Source organism: Rhinoraja longicauda, unplaced genomic scaffold (assembly GCF_053455715.1).
Source record: "Rhinoraja longicauda isolate Sanriku21f unplaced genomic scaffold, sRhiLon1.1 Scf000362, whole genome shotgun sequence".
Classification (NCBI taxonomy): domain Eukaryota; kingdom Metazoa; phylum Chordata; class Chondrichthyes; order Rajiformes; family Arhynchobatidae; genus Rhinoraja; species Rhinoraja longicauda.
The window spans coordinates 23,936-43,509 of NW_027601580.1; the positions used below are offsets into that span (position 1 = coordinate 23,936).

At 45.7% G+C, this 19,574-nt stretch overlaps 1 protein-coding gene across 1 annotated transcript in view; it reads right to left on the minus strand.

Moving 5' to 3' along the window:
* LOC144590861 (ribonuclease T2-like) overlaps positions 1-14,717 on the minus strand; it is a 33,921-nt gene extending 19,204 nt beyond the window's left edge. The window contains exons 1-4 of the mRNA XM_078395243.1: positions 14,647-14,717; positions 10,065-10,131; positions 4,387-4,445; positions 3,294-3,348 (exon numbers count right to left, since the gene is read on the minus strand). Of these exons, the coding sequence (XP_078251369.1) occupies positions 3,294-3,348; positions 4,387-4,445; positions 10,065-10,131; positions 14,647-14,699 (234 nt within the window). The 5' untranslated portion in view covers positions 14,700-14,717. The remainder of the gene's footprint in view (positions 1-3,293; positions 3,349-4,386; positions 4,446-10,064; positions 10,132-14,646) is intronic.
* Between the last annotated feature and the right edge of the window lie 4,857 nt (positions 14,718-19,574).

The following is a 19,574-nucleotide window of genomic DNA, read 5'->3' on the forward strand; positions in this document are numbered from 1 at the left end:
CCTACTCCTGCACCTATTGTCTATTGTCTATTGTCTAACACATGGTCCCTCTCCATCCCGGTCCATAGCTTTCTTAAACCTCATCTGAACCCTTCATGCTATGATTTTCCCAGTCTATATTAGGAAAGTTAAAATCCCCTACTACAACAACCTTATTTGACCTGCAGCTGTCTGCAATCTCCTGGCACATTTGCTCTTCTAATTCCCGTTGACTATTTGGGCATTTGTAGTACACCCCTTTCCTGATCATCCCTTTCTTGTTCCTCAGCTCCACCTACATAGCTTCACTAGACGAACTGTCCGTAATGTTACCTCTGAACTTAACCTCTGAACCTAGCCGTGCCATCCTCCTTAATAAACAATGCAACTCCCCCTCTGCTTTTTTCCTCACCCATGTCTCTCCTGAAGCTCCTGTACCCCGGATCATTGAGCTGCCAGTCCTGCCCCTCCCTTATCCAGGTTTCAGTCATGGCTATAACGTCCCAGTCGTGCGAACCTAACCACGTCCTAAGCTCATATGCCTTACCCATCAAGCCCTTGCATTAAAATACATGCAGTTTAAACCATCAATCCTTCCTCGCTCTCCGGGTTTTTCCCTCTTCTGTCCATCAACCTTTCCTACACCACCCTCCATTCTAACCTCTCCTGTGCCTCTGTCCTGCACGAGATCCCACCCCACTGCCAATCTAGTTTAAACCCTCCCATGTAGCATTAGCAAACCTTCCCGCTAGGATGTTGTTCCCCTCCAGTTTAGGTGCAACCCGTCCCTTTTATTCAGGTCACCCCTGCCCCGGAAAAGATCCCAAAGATCCTGAAATCCGAATCCCTGCCCCCTGCACCAACTCTTCACGGAGTTGGACAAAAACAATTCACCAGGATGTTGGCTGAAAAGGAGGTTGATAAAGGATAATAAGATCATGAGGGGCATTGACAGCATAGATAGTTGGAGTCCTTTCCCCAGGGTAGGAATGTCCAGATACATGGGTAGGAAAGGAATAGAGAGATGAGATCCCAATGTGGTCAAATGGGGTCATGCAGATGAGGATCATGGTCAGCATAGACAAGGTTACCTGAAGGAAACGTTTCTGTGCTGCATTACTCTACAACTCTATAAGCATCGAATTGAGCTCTTTGGCATACTGGGTTCATGCAATTTACCCAACTACACTAATCCCATTTGCCCACATTAAGACAGTATCCCTCTCTGCCAAGTCCTATTTAAGCATTTGTCTCAAAGCTTTTTAAACATAGGATTCCGATTAACATTTAGTGCGGAAACAGGCCCTTTGGCCCAAGTCCTCGCCAACCAGCGACCCTTGCACTATCCTACACACACTAGAGATGGGGTTTTTAACATTTACCAAGCTTACAACCCAAGAGTATGAACATGGAATCCTCCAATTTTAGGTGACCTCTAACAACCCCCCCTCCCCCCCCCCCCCCCCCCGCCTTACCTGGCTCACGCCTATTTCTCCCTTCCCCCTCCTCTTACATCTCTTCCTATGGCTTCACAATTTGTAATCCCCCTCCTCTCTTCCAGCTTTCTTTTCCCCCACCCCTTACAATCAGTCTGAAGAAGTATCCTGACATGAAACGTCTCCAATCCACATTCCTCAGAGATGTTGCCAGACCCACTGAGTTACTCCAGCACTTTGTTTCTTTGTTTAACACAGACCAGACTTAGACCCAACCAGTGACCCAACCAACACAATCACCGACTTGTCAGACCCTGGTCATCCTTCTCCCTGTTCCCTTCCAGCAGAAGGTACAGAAGCTTGAAAGCGTGCAACACTAGACTCCAGAACTGCTTCTTCCCCTCTGTTATCAAGCTTCTGAACGGTCCTTCCATTAACTAGGGTACTAAACCAATTCACCTCTACTGCATTGCAGACATTGGACTTTGTTTCTGGAACTAATGCACTACAAAGCTGAGAAACATATTCTTAGTTACTCCAGCACTCTGTATCTTCCCCTTTGTTCTATCTATTGCACTCGAGTTTGGCTTGATTGTATTTATGTATAGTATTTTCTGATCTGATTGGAAAGCATGCAAAAGAAAGCTTTTCACTGTATCTCGGAACATGTGACAACAATAAACTTAAGCCGAACCTAGACCTAATATTGTGTAGGAAAAAACTGCAGATGCTGGTTTAAATCGACGGTAGACACAAAATGCTGGAGTAACTCAGTGGGACAGGCAGCATCTCTGGAGAAAAGGAATGGATAACATTTCGGATAAGACTTCTTCAGACTGAAGGGTCTCGATCTGAAATGTCACCCAGTCCTTCTCTCCAGAGATGCCTCCTGTCCCGCTACACCTAATATTCACAGGTGAAATACTACAAGATTGGAAGGCTTGAGTTATTAGGTGACATTAGATCAGCTGTGGACACAAGAAACTGCAGGCGCTGGAATCTTTAGCAAAAACAATGCTGGAGTAAGATGCTGGATTCAGGCAGCATCTGCAGAGGGAATGGACAGGAAACCTTTTGGGTTGGGAACCTTCTTCAGATTGATCAGACTGAACAGACAGGGACTGTTTTCCCTGGAGTGAAGGAGGCCGAGGGGTGATCTTATGGAGGTTTATGAAATCATGGGAAGCATAGAGAAGGCGCATGGTCACAGCCTATACTCCAGCATAGGGGAGTCTAAAACTAGAGGGCGCAGCTTTAATGTGAGAGGGGAGAGACTTATTCCCACATAGGGTGCTGGGTATAAGGAAGAAGCTGCCACAGAAATTGGTAGAGATGGGTAGAATTATAACGTTTAAAAGACATTTGTACAGGTTTATGCATAGGAAGGGTTTAGAGAGATATGAGCCAAACAGGCAAAGCTCACTAGCTTTGGTAGACATCTTGATTGGCATGGATAAGCTGACAGGTCTCTTTGCATGCTGCATGATTCTAATATCAGATATCTGTGGGGGAGTAACATGCTTGGATCTATGGCAGGAGTTCAGATAGTTTATGTGTGGAAATAACAGATACCAGAGTTACAGAGTGGGAAGTCATTCATTGTCTGTAGGAAGTCATTTACATGTTGAATAACAGATACTAGGAGTGGGTTACAAACTGAAGGTTTTCAATGGGTTTGTGTGTTAATGTACACAATCTCAAATACTGCAGCTGAGGCCAATGTAAAATGCCCAGAGAACAGACCTGAGGACACTTCCTGCTGCTGTGTGTTTTGAAAAGCCCACCCACCCTCTAGAGAAATTGACCAAAGGCCTGTGTGCCAGCGTGTCACCCCAGACCCAAATCCCACGATGGTCTTGAACCGTAAGTACTACTGACCTTTATTTTGTTGTAGTTATACGGATCCATATTCACATTGCCACCCTTGGGGGGCCTGGAAGATAAATGGATGGGATGAGTTACTACCTCCAAGCTGAAGAGTTCCTGCACTTTGCTGACAACTTCTTCACAGGGACAACACTTCCTGTTCTGTCTCAGTGCCAGAGACCAGGGGCTCCGTGGTAACTCCAGCGTTGCAGAATCGGTGCTCCCACACTGCAGCTTGGAGCAATGACAGCAAATATACCCCGTCCCGGGTTTGCCGGGTGTGAAGTGTAATAGTGAGGAGGTGTGGGAATTGTGGGAAGAACTGAACTGCTCTCTGTCTTATGAGCACTTCGTACCGTGGAAATAGAACTTTATTTTAGTGAAGTGTCTCATAGGTTGAACATGTCTGACCTTGTACTTTTGATCTTTAATGTTAAGGCTGATAAGGGAAAGAAGAGAATTCTGGATCACAATAGTTAACCATGTTAACAAATATACGTGACCCACTCCACATTTCTTGCTATTAAATATGATATTAAAAGGTCGCATGCTCTGAGTCAGCAGAGCAGTCTCTGGCTTGACACGTTATTGTGAACAAAGAAGTTAATTGTCACTCACGTCTTGAATATATTATTCCAACAGAGGTCTGGCTTTGTCTCTGCAGACCTTTAGTGACATCACAACAGATTCTTGGTCCCTTTATTTAAAGAGAGGTATAGCTGCCATGGAAGCAGTTGGGTGAATGGTGAAAGGTTGAGTCCTGGGATGGGGTGCTGTATGAGAGATTGAGCAGGTTGGGCCGAAGCTCACTGGAGATTTTGGAATGAGAGGTGATCTTCATGAATTGTCTAAATTGTGAGGGGGACTGACAGGGTTGTGTCAGATTCAGGGGCGGCCATTTGAGGTGGAGCTGAAGACCTTTGCTCAGAATGCAGCTGTGCAGCTGCAGAACCAGCTGTTGTTCTGGTGCTGGTGTCCAGTTCCTGGGCTCAGTGGAGACCACAGACCAGCACCACAGCCCGACACTACCACTGGAGACCCCCCTGTCAGCTCTCCCTGACAACTCCCATCTCTCACTAGAACCCATCTGAGTAACGAGACTTACCACCAGCCATGGATGGTCCACCATTCAAATTCACATCCTTTGCCGGTCCAGTGATTCACCTGGAGAAAGAACAAAGAAAACCCATCACTGAAACAAAATGGATGAAAAAGGTTAAAAAAAAGATAGATCATTGGGGTCATTGTCAGGCAGAGAGTGGGCAGGCAATGGGAGGGTTTGGCAAAAGGACAGAGGGGTGAGTGAACAAAGGGAGGGGTGGAAGAGACAGGTGGATGGGTCAAAGTGACTGTGGGATTGGTTGCTTCTCTCCAGGTGGATGTTTCTCTGCTTCTCAGGATATGAGTGAGAGGGTGCAGAGGAAAGTGGGACCCAGAACAAGTGGTACACATTGGTACCAATGTGGAGAAGGCAGCAATGGAAGTCTGTCAATGTTGCCAGAGGTGGACAGGTGGCAATCTCTGGGCTGCTGGCACGGCCAGGCTTCAGGGAGAACAGAATATGAAGAGAAGGTGGCGATAGACTGGTAATATCCATGGTGCATGCAGGTACATTCAGATTCAGAGGCAGATGAAACCTGTATGAGATGGACGGGTCACAAGTTAATAGGATTGGGACAATGCCCAAGTCACGACAGTTGAATCAAGATCAGCAGGGTATGGGCATACCAGGCAATAACAGCAAAAATAAATAAGGTGAACAGAGGGTGTGAGTGTTGGATGATGACAGAGAAGGAATTGTTGGATAGGAGCAAATTGAGAGACACAATCTGGTGTCCACAATATACACAGAATGTGATGAGTAAGATTGGTGAGCTGCAGGTACAAAGAGCCATGTGTGATTATGATGTGCTGCTGATCACATGGCTCATTCTCGGCAGAACAGACCTCTTAATATTCAAAGATATGGTGGTCAGAAAAGGTAAGGATGGAAAACAGGAGATGGGAGGCAGAGGAAAATGGTATTATAGACTATCGATTAAACATTCCCTTCTCCAAACAAGACAGCATCAAAGCTTCACCGTCGCCTCTCGCCGATGGACGGATGCCAACTACTATAGACTGAAGAGAGGGGATGTCCTTAAGGCCATGCACAAACTCGCTTGGGCTGGAATTCACTTTGCAAAACTTCCTCTTCTTCCCGACGTCGTTCATGCCCACGTGCACAACCACTTCTGGCTGTTCACCCTTCCTCTTGAGGATGTTCTGAAGTCGGTCTGTGACATATTTAACCCTGGCACCAGGGAGGTAACAGACCATCCTGAAGTCCCGCCTGCCGCTACAGAATCTCCTGCCCACACTTCGGACAATGGAGTCACCCACTACTATGGCTCTGCCTGACGTCGGTCTCCCCAGTCGAGTCTCCTTGCCAGGATTGGAGCCACCGACCTGTTCACCGCTTGGACTGGAAGCGTCTTCTGCTCCGACAACTCCTAAGGGGGCATACCTGTTTTCATTCGGCACAGCCACCGGGGTCGCCTGCTCTCCACGTTTACTCCCTTTTCTCCCAGTCACCCACCTGCTCTCCTCCTGAATCACTGGCTTAACAACTTCACTTGTCCAGGAAACTCTCATTTTCCAGGATGGCCCTAAGGTCATCCAGCTGCTTCCCCAGTTCCCCAACACGTTCACTCAGGAGCTGCACCTGGACACAATTCCTGCAGGTGTAGTCTCCAGAAGCTCCATAGGCATCCTTGACCACCCATAACCTGCAGGAAATACACTGCACCAACCTGCCTGCCATTTCTTCAGTGGACAAAAAATCACAAGTTTCAAAGATCTGGGATACCAAAAAAAATTAGAGATTGCCAAATTTTATTTGGAGAAAAAAATAAATGGACAGAATACTTTTCAACTCTTGTTTCCTTACGCAAGTATAGATAATGTGCTTTGTGTTAGTAAATCGCGATATGGACTGCTCTCCCCAGTCCTCATGTATCACAAGTGTTGATATTGTGGCAGCTGGCACTGTCACTGAAGAATGGGGAATGTTTTATGTACAGACGAGGAGTATTCCCACACCAGGGAAAAGTAAAGGAACTCAGGTGCTCCCTGGATCACCCAGGAGGGAGTGAAGGAAGGAGTGAGCATGAGGAAGGTGAGACTTCAATGGAAACCCACCTGAATGTGGTGAGTTGGGAGAGGCAGTGAGTACAAAAGGAGAGAGGCTTTTCAAGGGAAAGTGGAACAAAGAGCCTTCCAAAGGCCTGTAAATGGGATGAGCGGAGTGTGGAGATCAGGGTATAACGGAGTGATCTGCATCAAGGTAGAGGCACAGCTGGAACATGGCTGAGGGCATTGTATCACCCGTTATCAGGAAATGGGAGCTGCCAGAAGCGGAGTGATGCAGATCTGGGAGAGGGGGTGGGGGTAACTGATGAGGAGGAGGAGGTAACACTAACAAGTCACTTGCACCGGAAGGGATAATCCCAGGTTGTTAAAGAATGCAAGGGTCATGGAGCAGGTGGCTGTAATCTATGTTGCCACCAGCTTCTGTGTGAAGAAATTGACCCTCAGGTTCCAATCAAATCTTGCCCCACTCACCTTTAACCTAAGTCTTCTTGTTCATGATTCCCCCGCGTTCGGTAAAATACCCTATCTATTCCCCTCAAGACCTTATACTCCTTTATAAGATCATTGCTCATCTTCCTGCACTCCAAAGAATAACGTTCTCGCCTACACAACCTCTCTCTGTAGCACAGGCTCACAAGTCCTGGCAACATCCTCTTCAGCTTCTCTGTGCTCTTTAAGCTTAATGACATCCTTCCTATTGCAGAGTGACCAAAACTGAACACAATACTCCAAATGCAGCCTGAAAGTCTTGTGCAACTGTAACACAATATTGCAACTTCTTTACTCAACACCCTGATTAATGAAGGTACCAAAAGCCTTTACTACCCATTCCTCAAACCTCCCTGAGAGGATGTTAGTCCTTTTCCAGTTTTGATGCACCCTGTCCCTCTTGTACAGGTCACACCTGCCCAGAAGTTATCCCAGTGATCTCATCAGCTAAAGGCCTGCCTTCTGCACCAGTTCTTCAGCCATGCGTTCATCTATTCTATTGTTACCATCATTGGCATATGGCACTGAGAGGAATTTTGAGATTACACTCTGGAAGTTCTGCTTTGTAAACTTCTACCAAACTCTCTAAGTTCACCCTGTCGGATCTCACCTCTCGTTCTGCCTAGGTTGTCAGTACCATTGTGTACAGCAATCTCAGCTGTTTTCCCTCCCCTTTCACAATGTCCCGGATCCAATCCAAGACATCCCTGTCCTTGACACGAGAGAGGCAACAAACCATCCTGGGATCTCGCTCTGAGCCAAGGGGAAGTCCATCTCTTCCCCACACCACAGCTCACTGAGATGTTTCCTTGCCCTGCTGTGCATCACAGCCAACTGTGGTGCCACACCTTGGCTACTGCTGCAACTTTCCTCTGAGAGACCTACTCTGTCTGCAAGGGGAATGACCACAGGGCACTCACTCCTGCACGACCTGCCTGCACTTACTGCTCCTCCTGGTCATCCACCTCCTTCCTTTCTCTACCTGCAGTGTGACTAATTGCTAAATTCAGTCAACAAAGTTCTCCGTAAATCAAATTCTCCACGGCACTACACAGTGGGAAGCTGCAGCTGGACACAGCCTCCTGCAGGTGTAGTCAGACACACCAGAAATGTTCCCAAACTCCCACAGGAAGAGCAGACCACTGGCCTAACCTCCATAACCTTTCCTCTTGTTCTACCCTTATTAGACCTTTGATGTATATGGTCTCACTTCCACCTGACATTGCTCTGCCCATCTTATTAGATCAATATCACCATGTAACCAATCACTCTTCAGACATAAATCCAGATAGACACATTCTGTCCCAAATAAACCTCCTCACCATGGGTGGCACAATGGCGCAGTAGTACAGCTGCTGCCTCCCAATGCCAGAGACCCGGGTTTCATCCTGACTACGGGTGCTGTCTATATGGAGTTTGCACGTTCTTGCTGTGACTGCGTGTGTTTCCTCTGGATGCTCTGGTTTCCTCCCACATCCCAAAGACGTGTGGGTTTGTAGGTTAATTGTCCCTAGTGTGTATGATAGAACTAGTGTACTGGTGATTGCTGTTCAGCACGGACTCAATGGGCCTGTTCCACTCTATATCTCTGAAACTAAAAACATGTACACGTTACTGAAGGAATCACAGATCAGAGGAGCAGGACATGACACAAGAGGGTCTGATTTCAGAATGCATCTGTTTTATGGATCGCTGACTGAGGGTAAACGATCAGGTGGTGACAGAACAAGTTTCAGAGATGCTCGTACAGTATTCTTGAAGCCTTTCAACATCGACACACTCCATTGGTGACAACAAACAGTGGATTGTCTTATTTGGCATACCTGCATAAAGTGTGTGCTCGGTCGTAAAGAGTTATCATGGAAACAGCCCCATTGATCGAACTCGTCCATGCTGACCAAGGTGCCTCACCTAAGCTAGTCCCATTTCCTTAGGTATGGCCCATATCCCACTAAACCTTTCCTGTCCATGTGCCTGCCCAAATGTCTTTTAAATGCTGTTATTGTACGTGCCTCAATGATCTCCTCTGGCAGTTCATTTTCCATACCTACCACCCTTTGTGTGAAGAAATTCTTATTAATTCTTTCCCCTCTCACCTTAGGCCTATGCTCTCAGGTTCTTAATTCCACTATCCTGGGTAAAAAACTGTACATTCACCATATCCATTCCCTATGACTGATGAAAGCCAATACACTAAAACTCCTCTTTAATACCCAAACCACCCGTGATGCCACTTTCAGGGAACTACACTTTACACTAGCACTTTCACTGCTTAGTTTTTAGTTTAGTTTAGAGATACAACGTGGAAACAGGCCCCTCGGCCCACTGAGTGCGCAGATGAGCAATCCCCACACATTAACACTAATCTACACACACTAGGGACAAATTACAATTGTACCCCGCCAATTATCCAACAAACCTGTATGTCTTTGGGGTGTGGAAGGAAACCTAGAGAAAACCCACACAGGTCACGGGGAGAACTTACAAACACTGTACTGACAAGTACGTAGTCAGGATCGAACTTGGGTCTCTGGCGCTGTAAGGCAGCAACTCTACTACCGCACCACCGCCCGATCCCTCTGCTCTACAACACTCCACAGGCCCCTGCCATTCACTGCGAAGGTTCTACCTTGGTTTGACTTTACAAAATTTAACATCTTGCACTGATCTGCATAAAACTCCATTTGCCTCTCCTCGGCCCACTTGCCCAGCAGATCAAGACCCTGCTGTAATTTTTGATAACCCTCTTTGCAATCTGCGATACCACCTACTTTATTGTCATCTACAAACTTACTAATCAAGCCTTGTACACTCTCATCCAAATCAGTTGTAACCTGAGACAAGCCTCTTCATTGTCCACTATACCACCAATCTTCTCTCAACCTTATTGTTCCAAACGTGCGTTTCAAGGTAGATAAGGAAAGGTACAAGGATTAGAAATTAAGGATCTGAAGTGGGGAAGGATGATATGAATGTCATGAAACAGGACCTGGCAAAGGTTGACTGGGAGCAGGTACATCCATAACCCTACCAGTCATGCCATCCAGATTCTAATTATTAATATGGCAATATGATCTCTAAAGCAGCTTCTGTGATAATGACACTATTTGCATGCTCTCACAATCAAAGCACTCAGACTGGCACACAAATAATTCCATTTACCTTACAGACATTTTTCGGCCATTGAAGTGCCAGAATATTATCGGGAGGAACTTCCAAGTTAGATTTGCTATAAAACAAAAGTGTTTTCATTAACGGATCTGTGAACTGGCCACACGAGGAAGTGCTGATAGAGCAAATAGTAATTGGCGGTACAGCCCCCATTCACCTACTGCATATAAACCACCACAACACGCACTCACCTGGTAACTCCAGAGATGGGGGTAGAGATGTCAAAGGGAGGGAAAGAGTCAGAGTGGTCTAGGTGGGAGCAGAGTCAAAGTGGCAACAGGGATCATGAAATGTTTACATTCCATCTGAGTACACCAATCCAGTCATCTAGGTAGACAGAGCTCGGTTCAGTTTAGTTTATTGTCACATGTATCGAGGTACAGTGAAAAGCAGTGAAAAGTGACCAAAGGCAGCAGATCAAAACACCATCCACATTCCCCTCAGCCCCACACTTTCTGAACTTGGATGTTTCTCCTCACTTGCTTCCAATCCACTCACCACCCTCCCATTCATCTAGGCTTAATCAATGTAAATGCTGCATTCTCCAAGTTTATAATGTGAAGGTGTTTCTGGGGCTGCTTGGATTATGAATCCAAATCAGGTCTTACATTGTTCAATCCATGGTCTATAAAGAATATCAAGACAATAATGAATACTCTCCACATTCCTAGATGCGTGCACTTCCAATGACACTCGGAATGCTTGACTCATGTCTAGATGACCAAGGCGAATAACGCATTTAATGAGCACCCAGTCTATTCACACCCTCCACAGTGATACACCATGGCTGCAGTGTGTCCAGATTAAACTTCATCAGTCGTTTCTCTGCACATATTTTCAACCTATCTATATCCTGCTGAATCATTCGACAAGCCTCCTCACTATCCATAACTGCACCAATTAGGCAGCATCTCTGGAGAAAAGGAATAGATGATGTTTCAGGCTGAGTGAGAGTGTCAGTCCGAAGAAGGATTCCGACACGATACGTGACCTAGACGTTTCTCCGGAGATGCTGCCAGACCAGCTCAGTCTTTGCATATGCATGGGCGCAATCCCTTGTTAGGACAGGACGAGGCACTGGCACCTCAGGCTTGCCCCGGCCACTTGGCCTTAGTCTCAGTGGAAGTGCTGGCTGTCTCGGATTTTTTCCTGACAGCCCAGTCTTGACCACACAATGGTACTGGCAGACTCAGTTTTGTCCCAGTAACTCAGTCTTCCTCGGACTTGTGACAGGGGAACACAGCTAGCAGGGAGCCCTGCGCCTTGCCCCTTGCCTTTCCCTTTCCAACACTCTCTCTTTTCGCTAGAATGCCTAGGTTTATAGGGAACAGGCTGAAAAGGTTCTGGTGACCAAACCAATATAAGCTAATTGCCCCCCGCTGTTACCAATGATGCTGAGAATTGCCTCTCCTGGCCTGTCAGCCAATGAGAGGGATCAGAGCGGCATCTGAAGGAGGGGTCCCTCTCACATTGTGCACATCAACTTTGAATTCAATCTATCAAGTCTCTGTGGATCTCATGTACTTTAGCCTTTACATCAGCCTACCATGAAGGCCTGTGTTGAAAACTTTACTAAAATCCATTTATTCAACACCCATTGCCCTACGTTCAATTATCTTTGTCACCTCCTCAAAAAAATCAACCAATTTTTTAAGTTATCATCTCTGCCTCCCAAAGTCATGTTGACTATCCCTAAAAAGACTTATTATGGATAGATTAGGATTCTATCCCTAAAAATCTTCTCCACCAATTTTTCTACCACAGGCTCACCATCCTATGAATTACCTGTTTTGTCTTTATTTCCTGCCTCAAATGAAAGAATTGCAATGGGGTACCTGCAGAACTTTGGGATCTTGCATGTGGCTAAAGAGCATACAAAGATCTTTGTCAAGGCCCCAGCAGTCTCCACTCTTGTATTTTCAATGATCTGGGATAGATCCCATGAGGCCCTGGGGAGTTACCCACTATATTATTCTTCTAGAAAACAATACCTGTGCCACAGTGGCCCAAGGGTGATACAGTGACACAGCTGGTAGAGCTGCTGCCTCACAGTGCCTAGGACCAAAGTTTGATCCTGACCTTGGATGCTGACAGTGTTGAGTTTGCCTATTCTCCCTGTTCCTACATCCCAAAGACATGCGGGTTTGTAGGTTATTTGGCTTCCGTAAATTGCCCCTGATGTGTAGGAAGTCCATGAGAAAGCAGGATAGCATGGAATTAGTGTGTATTGGTGATCAATGGTCGGAATGGACATGGAGAGCCAACGAGCCTGTTTCCATGCTGTATCTCTGAACTAAAGCAGAGTAAACCTCCTCCTTCTTGATCACATGTCCCTTGAATATCAATATACCCCTCCCTGATCGCACTATTCTCTCCTTGGTGAATGCAGGTGCAAAGTACTCATTTAGTACCTCACCCATTTCCAGATCCAAGCATCAATTTATCCTTGACTGGTCCAATCCTCTATCTAGTTACTCACTTGTTTGTCAACAATGGGTAAAATATCTTGGGATTCTCCTTAATCCTACTTGCCATGGGAGTTTCATTTTCCTCCTATTGTCTATACATTTCTCAAAGGGCCCAATTTCAGCTTCCTCAAACTTCCTTTTTCTTTTTGACTAAACTTGCAGCATCTCTTGACATCCAAGGATCCTGAGCCTTGCTATTCTTGCCTTCCGTCCTCTCTCCCCAGCACGTGCCTAATACTGATGTCATTAGCCTCACCTCAATGTAGCACATTCCCCGAAGGTCCAGGCTTATCCTTGTCCGTAACTTACTGCAAATATATGGAGTTGTGTTTGCTGTTCCCAATATGCTCATGCATTGAAACTCCAATCAGCTGGCCAGGCGCATTTCCCAATACAAGGTCCAGTATGGTCCCTTCCCTGGTTGGATCTAGATATTGTCAAGAAACCCTCCTAGATGCACCTACAAAAATTCTGCCTCATCTAAGCTTTTGGCACCACCGGAGACCGAGTCCATATTGGGAAAATTAAAGTCACCCACTACAACTCACCCTCTGCTTTTACATCTTTCCCATATATCTGTTCCAGGGGTTTACTTGGACACTATAACATGACACAGTTGCATCAGTCACTTCTCCAGCTGTGATTTTTGTTTGATATAAAGGGTGTCAGGGGAAAGTTCAGAGCAACTTGCAATGAAACTGGACAGGATTGGTGCGTAAGATTCAAAATGGTGGCGGTTGCAGTAAAAGAACGGTGCTGCTGGGGTCTTTCCTCCCACACCTTCGGCAGCACTCTGTGCTCAAGGTTGATTGCGGGGTGGCACCCTGGGGATCGAAGGCTGAGCAGTGGCCGTGTGAGGCGAGTGACGACATGTTTATGGGTGGATGTCCCCTTGTCAAAGTGTCGGTGGAGTGGGCCACTGGAGGCCCTGCAGCAGCCGGGGGCTCGAGTGGCTCAGGTGCCGCTCTAAGAGGCCGAGTGCGTGGATCAGAACCAGCCTGCTGCAGCACAGAGTGGCGGAGCAGGGGTGGAGGACTTTGATAACATCGTCTGGCCAGATCGGCCGCTGCAACTCCAATGCAGTGCCGCCACTAGGACAACTGGCCTTTATGGCCAAGTTCGGACTCAACATTTTAAACAACCTTGGACTTCAATCTTACAAATAGCGCTGGAAATGTGGTGTGCCTTGTGTAATGCCTGTAACAGTGTAATCTACTATTCCGACACTCTTGTACTTAAGTATGTTTGTGTCTTTGTATAGTAAGATTCTTACTCAAGTGTACGTACCTAGTTACATGTGACAATAAAGTACCATTTAACCACTGGATCAGTAAACATTGAGGTGAGCTGCATTCTGAGTTGGAGACTTAAAGTTAAGAATTAAAGCTGTGCAAACCCATTAGGGCACAGAGGAATGGTCAGTGCATTGTATTTTGTAACATTTTATCTTGCATCATTTTAACTTTCTTGTAAAATTTAATCGCACATTTTATTACGTATTTTATGCCATAATAGTTTTTGATATTTACTTCCAATAAACATTTTAAAGACTAACATCTATAAGTTGAGTACTTTGAGAGTGTTGGCTGGTTTTACCGCCCAGACCGCACTGAGCCTGCACTCCCTGGAATTTAGAAGGATGTGGGGGGGACCTGATTGAAACATCGAATAGTGAAAGGATTGGATAGAGTAGATGTGGAGAGGATGTTTCCACTAGTGAGAGAGTCTAGGAACAGAGGTCGTAGCCTCAGAATAAAAGGACGTCCATTTAGGAAGCTGAGGAGGAATTTCTTTACTCAAAGGGTGGTGAATCCATGGAATTCTTTGCCATAGAAGGCTGTGGAGGCCAGGTCGATGAATATTTTTAAGGTGGAGGTAGATAGACTCTTGATTAGTACGAGTGACAGGCTTATGAGGATAAGGCAGGAGAATGGGGTTGAGAGGGAGCCATGATTGAATGGCAGTTGATCAGCCATGATTGAATGGCAGAGTGGACTTGATGGGCTGAATAGCCTCATTCAGCTATCACTCATGAACAGATGGGATTAATCCAGACACAATGGAAAGAAAAAGCTCCCCTTACCAGTAATCCTGACTGTACTCACCCAGAACAGCTGGCTGCCACCAGGAAGAGGAGCAGGAGGAATGGCAGACCCATGTCACGGCGGAGACAGTTGTAGGCTATTGTAGCTGTAATGCACAGTGGGATGCTCAGGCTTTATACATCCCCAGGCTGCAGGCTCATGAGATCAGATGGGGCTGTGGTCACACAGGCTTCCTATACGACATGTTCCAACCACAAGTTCTTGCAACTACCAGAGGTACACTCCCTGCTCTTACCACAGGCACCAGAGCCTGCAGCAGAATAGGACAATAATGATAAACAGTCAAAATGATCAACATGCCCTAGAATATCAATATACCCCTCCGTGATTGCACTATTCTCTCCTTGATGAATACAGGTGCAAAGTACTCATTTAGTAACTCACCCATTTTCGGGGAATCCATGCATAAATTCTCTTATTTACCTTTGACTGTTCCAATCCCCTCCTTAGTTACCCACTTATTTGTCAACAATGAATAAAATATCTTGGGATTCTCCTTAATCCAACTTGCCATGGAAGTTTTGTTTTCTTCTTATGGTCTACATTTCTCAAGGGCCCAATTTCAGTTTCCTCATCCTTTCATATGCTTCTTTTTTTCTTTTTGACTAAACTTGTCATCGAAGGTTCGTGAGCCTTGCCATTCTTGCCTTTCATCCTGTGTCTCCAGCTCATGCCTAATACTGATGTCATTGGCATCTTCTCAACTTAGCACTCTCCTCCAAGGTCCAGATTTATCCTTATCCGTAACTTTCAGAAAACATATGGAGTTGTGTTTACTGTTCCTGCATTGAAACTCCAATCAGCTGGCCAGGCTCATTTCCCAATACAGGGTCCAGTATGGTCCCTTCCCTGGTTGGATCTAGATATTGTCAAGAAACCCTCCTAGATGCACCTACAAAAATTCTGCCCAATCTAAGTTTGTGGCACCAAGGTGAGTTAAGTCCATATTGGAAAAATTAAAGTCACCCACTGCAACTCCTCTGTTGCTTTTACATTTTTCCCATATATCTGTTCCGGGAGTTTTCTTGGACACAATATTATTCTTCTAGAAAACAATACCTGTGCCACAGTGGCCCAAGGGCGACACAGTGACACAGCTGGTAGAGCTGCTGCCTCACAGTGCCCAGGACCAAAGTTTGATCCTGACCTTGGATGCTGCCAGTGTTGAGTTTGCCTATTCTCCCTTTTCCTACATCCCAAAGACATGCGGGTTTGTAGGTTATTTGGCTTCCGTAAATTGCCCCTGATGTGTAGGAAGTACATGAGAAAGCAGGATAGCATGGAATTAGTGTGTATGGGTGATCAATGGTCGGAATGGACATGGAGAGCCAACGAGCCTGTTTCCATGCTGTATCTCTGAACTAAAGCAGATTAAACCTCCTCCTTCTTGATCACATGTCCCTAGAATATCAATATCCCCTCCATGATCGCACTATTCTCTCCTTGCTGAATGCAGGTGCAAAGTACTCAGGAGGAATGGCAGACCCATGTCACGGCGGAGGCAGTTGTAGGCTATTGTAGCTGTAATGCACAGTGGGATGCTCAGGCTTTATACATCCCCAGGCTGCAGGCCTGAGATCATGAGATCAGACAGGCTTCCTATACGACATGTTCCAACCACAAGTTCTTGCAACTACCAGAGGTACACTCCCTGCTCTTACCACAGGCACCAGAGCCTGCAACAGAATAGGACAATAATGATAAACAGTCAAAATGATCAACATGCCCTAGAATATCAATATACCCCTCCGTGATTGCACTATTCTCTCCTTGATGAATACAGGTGTGTAAGGGGTTTCTGCGCCGAGCTTTCGCCCGACCTAAGGTCCCCGTGCCTTGCTCTGATCCCTTGACCAGGCCGTGCACACTGGTTCCCCGTGAGTGGTTCGACCCACTCACCCCTTACGGTTCTAGACACTGGGCTTAGATGCAGGAGCTCTTATAGTGCAGAAAAAATTCAACCAGACCAGATTTCAAAACCAGGGTTGAAATGAAAAGGCTTTTATTCAGCACTTGGGACTATTGTCCATGAATATATTTATACAGTTCTATAAGACATATCTATAATACACATACCGAATACATGAATACCTTTGATTTATTAATCACGAAACGCACAGTTCACAAGACATATACCCGAATACCCTTTTCGCTGAAAACTTAAAAACACACAGTTCCACGAGACATATATCCGAATACCTTCTTCGCTGAATTCTTGAAACACACAGTTCCACAAAACATATACACGAATACCCTTTTACTTATAATAATAATAATAATAATAATACATTTTATTTATATAGCGCTTTTCATATACTCAAAGACGCTTTACAGAGATTTTGAGAACATAGGGAAATTAATAAATAGATAAATAAGTAAATAAATAAATGAACAGAGAAAGGAGACAGTAGGTGAGGTGACCTTCAGTGGTTCTTATGAATTCTTAAACACAGTTCTGCAAGACACATACACGACTGTAAGATGGGGAACGTACGACGCATCGCAACCTTGACCAACCCATATTTTAATACACACCCAACGTTTATTCACAACCACCCTCCCCTCTACACTAAACTATGTCCAGGATATGTAGGATTTGGAGTGCATGCTCACCATGGGGCTATTACTGGGGTTACTGGCTGTTCGTTTTGCAGTATTTCTTCTCCAGTTGCGTGCCTGTTCCTCCCTCTTGCATCCGTTCTTCTTTCCGACTTTCTTCTTGACTTCAGTTGACTTCGAACCCGGTTTTCTCTGCGCTTCTTGACTGTGTCTGTCTTGACTGCTTGCGTTCCCTGCAGGTTTTCTTCTCGAGTTGACTTCACTTATTCACCCAAAAGTAGTGGCCAGTTATACTGTTTCTGACCCGTCCTATCTCCCGCCAGATCTTGGAATCTCTTTGTTCAAAAAGATATGTATGAGGTTTTCTTCTGATCTGCGCTTATGTTCGGGGATACCGGGGATGGCCAGACGGTGTTAATTGGGATTTCGTTGTGAGGTGATGGGTGTTAACTGGTTTCCCATCACCTACCAGGTAGTTTTCTATGGGCTATTGTGCCCCCTCACTGAGATGAACTGTTTAGGTCGGCTTGGGGCATTGTGAGTATGCTGATGTCAGCGCCCCAGTGTCTGGACTCCGACCTGGTTTCGTAGGTTTCTGCATGGCCAATACCCATCCTTTGTTCTGGCCGTAGCTTTGCAGAAACCTAGAGACTGGGTTGTAAGGTTTTTTACCTTTTGTGGCTGGTCACGAGGTCCTGCAGCCATTTTAGGACCCACAGATTGTGACATCCTTTGGTAAACTGACTGCAGCCTTTCTCCGCTATCAGCCCCAGTCTCCCGTTTAAAATGTCCAAACTGCAGCTCTTTGGTTTTGTGTTGATTTCAGAATGAGGGAAAACTTCTCAAATCTTACAGGTGCAAAGTACTCATTTAGTAACTCACCCATTTTCGGTGAATCCATGCATAAATTCTCTAATTTACCTTTGACTGTTCCAATCCCCTCCTTAGTTACCCACTTATTTGTCAACAATGAATAAAATATCTTGGGATTCTCCTTAATCCAACTTGCCATGGAAGTTTTGTTTTCTTCTTATTGTCTACATTTCTCAAGGGCCGAATTTCAGTTTCCTCATCCTTACATATGCTTCTTTTTTTCTTTTTGACTAAACTTGTCATCGAAGGTTCGTGAGCCTTGCCATTCTTGCCTTTCATCCTGTCTCCCCAGCTCATGCCTAATACTGATGTCATTGGCATCTTCTCAACTTAGCACTCTCCTCCAAGGTCCAGATTTATCCTTATCCGTAACTTTCAGAAAACATATGGAGTTGTGTTTACTGTTCCCAATATGCTCCTGCATTGAAACTCCAATCAGCTGGCCAGGCTCATTTCCCAATACAGGGTCCAGTATGGTCCCTTCCCTGGTTGGATCTAGATATTGTCAAGAAACCCTCCTAGATGCACCTACAAAAATTCTGCCCCATCTAAGTTTGTGGCACCAAGGGGAGTTAAGTCCATATTGGAAAAATTAAAGTCACCCACTGCAACTCCTCTGTTGCTTTTACATTTTTCCCATATATCTGTTCCGGGAGTTTTCTTGGACACAATATTATTCTTCTAGAAAACAATACCTGTGCCACAGTGGCCCAAGGGCGACACAGTGACACAGCTGGTAGAGCTGCTGCCTCACAGTGCCCAGGACCAAAGTTTGATCCTGACCTTGGATGCTGCCAGTGTTGAGTTTGCCTATTCTCCCTGTTCCTACATCCCAAAGACATGCGGGTTTGTAGGTTATTTGGCTTCCGTAAATTGCCCCTGATGTGTAGGAAGTACATGAGAAAGCAGGATAGCATGGAATTAGTGTGTATGGGTGATCAATGGTCGGAATGGACATGGAGAGCCAACGAGCCTGTTTCCATGCTGTATCTCTGAACTAAAGCAGAGTAAACCTCCTCCTTCTTGATCACATGTCCCTAGAATATCAATATACCCCTCCCTGATCGCACTATTCTCTCCTTGGTGAATACAGGTGCAAAGTACTCAGGAGGAATGGCAGACCCATGTCACGGCGGAGACAGTTGTAGGCTATTGTAGCTGTAATGCACAGTGGGATGCTCAGGCTTTATACATCCCCAGGCTGCAGGCTCATGAGATCAGATGGGGCTGTGGTCACACAGGCTTCCTATACGACATGTTCCAACCACAAGTTCTTGCAACTACCAGAGGTACACTCCCTGCTCTTACCACAGGCACCAGAGCCTGCAGCAGAATAGGACAATAATGATAAACAGTCAAAATGATCAACATGCCCTAGAATATCAATATACCCCTCCGTGATTGCACTATTCTCTCCTTGATGAATACAGGTGCAAAGTACTCATTTAGTAACTCACCCATTTTCGGGGAATCCATGCATAAATTCTCTTATTTAC